This window comes from Crocuta crocuta, unplaced genomic scaffold, assembly GCF_008692635.1.
Source record: "Crocuta crocuta isolate KB4526 unplaced genomic scaffold, BGI_CrCroc_1.0 scaffold77, whole genome shotgun sequence".
Classification (NCBI taxonomy): domain Eukaryota; kingdom Metazoa; phylum Chordata; class Mammalia; order Carnivora; family Hyaenidae; genus Crocuta; species Crocuta crocuta.
Genome location: NW_027532172.1, coordinates 4,218,029 through 4,222,804, shown reverse-complemented (window position 1 = coordinate 4,222,804; position 4,776 = coordinate 4,218,029). Strand labels below are relative to the sequence as shown.

Here is a 4,776-nt window from a genome sequence, read left to right as displayed (position 1 = left end):
TTAGAATTTAAAATACGTAGACTTCAAGATCGGAAGGTAATGCTATGGAAATGAAGTATGGTGCGCGGAGCTCTGGTACTAAATAACTTCCTCTTTACAGACACTTGGGGCAATTTTCTGGCCCCCACGTGGAGGAGACTGACTTGGCTAATCATTCCTGCTTGGCGCCCAGGAGGACGTGTGGGTAGATCTGTCCCAGGTGGGGGGCAGTGTGACATCTGTCTGGCATAGCTCAGGGTCTTGGGCATTTGCACGGACTTCTCCTGGAGCGGCGACCTCAGTGCTTTGAATCCTCTTGTGTCGACGAAGCGAGACACTCCCGGCCAACGTTGGCCCGCTTTTTGGCCTCATCTGGGCTGTTCTGAAGTCTCAGCTTTGCCTCCAGTCTCTGCCTCCATTCTTCTCTAAGCCTGAAAATAGAAACCGAACATGCAATTGGAGAAGCCATTTCCATGGCTGTTGGCTCAGGGATGCTTCCTTCCCGTTTCTTTCCTCCCCTGAAGCTGTCTGTGCGTCTGGGTGTGTGTTCAGCTTTTAAAAGGTACGCAGAGGAACTTGCAAATTTAAATATATGCATAGTTTATATTTTATAGTATATGTTTAGCTCTCACCTCCGTTCAGACTATTCTAATCTTAACCCTTCAAATTTTCCCTTTGAGACAGCGATGCCTTTAGAGTAGGGGTGAGGGGAACCTGTCAGTCTAGAATTGTTCCCTCGGCAAAGTTATCTTTCAAAACCAGATGTGAAGTGAAGGTGTCTTCATGCAGAAGCTGGGGACCTCGTCACCAGCAGCCTGTCCCCACACGACATGTGAAAGGAAATCCATCAAGTGGAGGGAGAATGGTCCCAGATGGAAGTCGGGATCTGTGCAATTAGGTGAAGTGCAACTGCATGGGGGCATATTACAAATTTTGTCTCACTACTTAAATCTCCTTAGGGCGCCTGGGTGGCTCAGTCGGTTAAGCATCCGACTTCGGCTCAGGCCATGATCTCGAGGTTCGTGAGTCTGAGCCCCGCATCGGGCTCTGTGCTGACAGCTCAGAGCCTGGAGCTGCTTTGGATTCTGTTCTCCCTCTCTGTCTGCCCCTCCCCTGCTCATGTTGTCTCTCTCTCTCTTTGCTTCTCCCCTACTCATTCGCGTACGCTCTCTCTCTCAAAAGTAAACATTAAAGAAAAAATAAAAAAGAAAGAAAAGATAATAAGTGTCTGAAAGCAAAACTGTCAATGACGTCATGTGGGGTTTATGACGTGAGAGAAACCGTACTTTGCACCGTTGGAGGGGAAGCAGGGGCTGGGCCACTGTGAGGCTCCCACACCCTCCCTGCAGGAGACACAGTGGCCTCGATGGCACCCGGTGATAGGGCCCTCAAGCAACCCCACCAACAAAGAGATGGTGTTAAAAAGCCAACAGAGGAGATAAAATGAAATCATAAAATAACATTTAATTATCCTGGAAGAAGGCAGAAAAAAATAAAGGAAAAAAAGCACAGATGAGCAAATAGGAGACAGACAGCAAGCTGGCTGATTTAAGCCCAGTCACACCAATTAAGGTTAGTGATGTAAGCCATCGATTAAAATGCAAAGATGTTGAATTGAATAAAAACTGGTATTGAAATAGAGGCTACCTACAGGAAAATCACTTTTGTTTTATTATTTTATTTTATTTTGAGAGAGAGAGTGCGTGTGTGTGCACGTGCGTGAGCAAGTGGGAGAGGGGCAGAGAGAGAGGGAGAGAGAGAGAGAATCCCAAGCAGGCTTCCCGCTCAGTGCAGCTTCTTACTTGGGGCTCGATCCCACAACCCTGGGATCATTACCTGAGCCAGAATCAAGAGGTGGACACTTAACCCACTGAGCCCCCCAGGCGCTTAGGAAAGTTACTTTTAATATGAAGGTGGCAATAGGTTAAAATCAAAAGGATGGGGAAAACATTGCATCTTAACCCTAATCAAAGAGAGCTGGAGTATAATGTCAGACAAGGTAGATTTCAGGGCCAAGAACATTCCCAGAGAGAAAGAGGGCCATTTTGCCACAAAGGGCTCAATTTATCAAGAGGACATAACAACTTTAAACATTGTTATGAAAACAGGGCTGCAAAATACACGAAAGGAAGTGAGACAGAGCTGTTAGGAGATAAAGACAAAGCTGCAATTACAGCTGAAGATTTCAGCACTCACATTTCAGAACAAGAGGTAAGACATCAGTAAGGCTATGGAACTCTGAACAACACTATCAACTGACCGCTCCCCGCTGGTCAAAGGCAGGGACTCTCCAACAGCCCTGTCCCCCTAGGGTCCGTGGGAAAAGCCATAGGGAGAAAATGAAGACACAGGGAGATGTGTGGACTCACCCGGAGACCACAAGGGCTGGGGCCGTTCTCCGGCCTCTCGTCTCTGCCATATTCGATCCTGAACTAAGTGGCCACAAGCGGGAGGGAAGGGAACTAACATTAGGCATGTTTCCTGTTCCAGCCTCAGAACAACCTAATGAGCTGGGCCGTCTTCTCCATTTTGTGCCGGGACGAGAGGGAGTAGTGGGTAAGAGCGGAGACCCTCCGGAGGGGGCCACCGGGCTCAGAGGGGAAGCCGGGGAGAAGACTGAACACATTCAGGCTCGCCGTCCCGCCAGCCAGAAGGCTTGCTCCCTGCGGTCTTCTGCTAAGTTGCCAGACGGACCCTGTGCACCTATGTTGTGTGTTAGCAAACTGGAGCCGAGTTGCTCGTCCCTTGGCGTGCCCCGCACTGCATCTTCCTCCACGGCGCCTGATGCCTTCTGTGCACCCCCCACCCCCACCCCGTGGGGGCACGCGTGTGCCCGACCTGCCGAGGGGCCTGGCCCGGGGAAGGAAGACGCCAGGGACCACAGAAGTGACTACGGCCCACCTCAGCCTCTCGGACAATCCCTGGAGGAGACTCCCTAACTGAGGCTCCAGCAGCGAGGTCGGCCCGCGTCCCCTTCCTGTGGCCGAGCAGCTCTCCCTGTGTGGCAGGGGCTGGGCTCCCCTGTGGGGCCCGGAGGCCGTTTGGAAGGCAGCGGCGGCCTTAGGTCGGGTGAATTGGTGCGTGTTGTCGGCCCAGCAAGCACGTGCTGCCAGCGGGCAGTCACGGGCCCGCCGTCCGGCCAGCGCTCAGCGGCCCCGTCACCCCTGGCCACAGGCCAGCTGTGCCCTCTGCAAACAGACAGTGGCTGAGCTGTTCCATGAGGGGGCGGAGGACCCAGATGAGCCTGTCCCCTCACTGGCTCCCAAGTGGAGACAGCGTGTGAAGGTGGTGAGCCGCCACTGTCCCCACGGCCATGGCAGCCCTGGTCTGCTCAAGTGAGTCACCGCGCTGCACTGAGCGGACTGGTTTGGCTGCAACAGGGATGCAGGGCAAAGGGGTGACTGCCTCTCAGCCCCTCGGAGAACCTCGCAGGGCATCCTGTGTCTTCACCCTTACAAGCCCTGAGAATCGGTCACTGTCTCCTTGGCTTGCTTGCTTTTCAAGGACACACTTGCTGACCTGCTTCCCAAATTTAGTGTGACCCTCATGCACTAGAGATGGGACCAGAGGAGAGATTTTTCCATTTCTAAAGATACGAATCAAAGTGTATATATTTGTTAATGAAGAAGAATTTTAAAAATAACTGCCCAGGGGCACACCTGGGGGGCTCAGTAGATTGGGCATCTGACTTTGGCTCAGGTCCATGATCTTACAGTTGGTGGGTTCGAGCCCCACATCAGGATGTGTGCTGTCAGCCCAGAATCTGCTTCAGATTCTGTCTCCCTCCCTCTCTGCCCCTCTCCCAAATCGCATACTCTCTCTCTCTCCCTTAAAAATAAATAAACATTAAAAAAAAAGAAAACTTTAAAAAAAATAAAATTCCTGCCCATAAGTATAGGTGGTAGGAGGAACATAGGCAGGGAAAATTAAAATAATTATGTTTTCTAAGACGCTCGTCTGGTATTCTGGGGAAATAAATTTTGCTTTAAAAAAATAGAAAAACAAGGGTGGTAATGCTTCGTCCATGTGTGTTCATCATGTGATGGTGGGGAGGTTGCACCTGGAGGCCGTGGATATGGGAATTCTACTTTCTGCTCAATGTTTCTGTGAACCTAAAACTGCCCTAAAAAATAAAGTCTATTTCTTAGGGACGCCTGGGTGGCTCACTCGGTTAAGCATCTGACTTCGGCTCAGGTCATGATCTCATGGTTCATGAGATCTTCTTTTCCCTCTCTCTCTGCCCTTGCCCCATTCATGCTCCTTCTGTCTTTCTCAAAAATAAAAACTTTTTTAAAAAGTCTATTTTTAGAAACGAATTAATAATTTAAAAAAATAGACAAATGAGCCACATACTTTCTCAGAGCACTTTTTCCCAGGCGATACTCCTCGGATTCTCGGTAGTAGGTCTGCTTGCCGATCTCCCGTTCCCAGAAGCGCTTGAGGTCATGGCAGGTATTTCCGCAGAAGATTTCCCGGCGGACGTACTGATTGTTCATCCCCTTGAAAAAGAAGGCATCAGTCGAACCCCCGGGGAACACACTCCCTTAGACTCTGGAGGGAAGAGAATCCAGCCCCTGCCATTTATTTGAGGGGGATCCTGCCCAGCGGCAGAACCTCATGCTGAGAGGTGGGAGGATGATAACATGACCTCATAGCTTGTGATACGGTGATGTGAATACGGAAGCCCCCCGTGGAGCACAGCCTGGCAGATACCCCAGACCTTCCCTCCTCCTCCCGGAAAAATGGGCCTTCTCAACTTTACTGGTGCATGGTAATGTGTGCCAGGCATTTGATGCA

The 4,776-nt window shown here is 50.6% G+C and overlaps 1 protein-coding gene across 1 annotated transcript; it reads right to left on the bottom strand.

Moving 5' to 3' along the window:
• Window positions 1–277: 277 nt before the first annotated feature.
• On the bottom strand, window positions 278–4,475 carry FAM240A (family with sequence similarity 240 member A). The gene is made up of 2 exons (XM_077777028.1): window positions 4,333–4,475; window positions 278–410 (listed from the first exon to the last, which is right to left on the bottom strand). Exons 1-2 carry the CDS (start codon window positions 4,473–4,475, stop codon window positions 278–280), a joined length of 276 nt encoding a protein of 91 aa, XP_077633154.1.
• Window positions 4,476–4,776: the final 301 nt, after the last annotated feature.

Coding starts and splice junctions, on each gene's coding strand:
- FAM240A (XM_077777028.1), bottom strand. CDS start 4,475: ATGAACAATCAGTACGTCCGCCGGGAAATCTTCTGCGGAAATACCTGC. Junction 411..4,332: donor GGAAAAAGTGCTCTGAGAAA/GTATGTGGCTCA, acceptor TTCTATTTTCAG/GCTTAGAGAAGAATGGAGGC.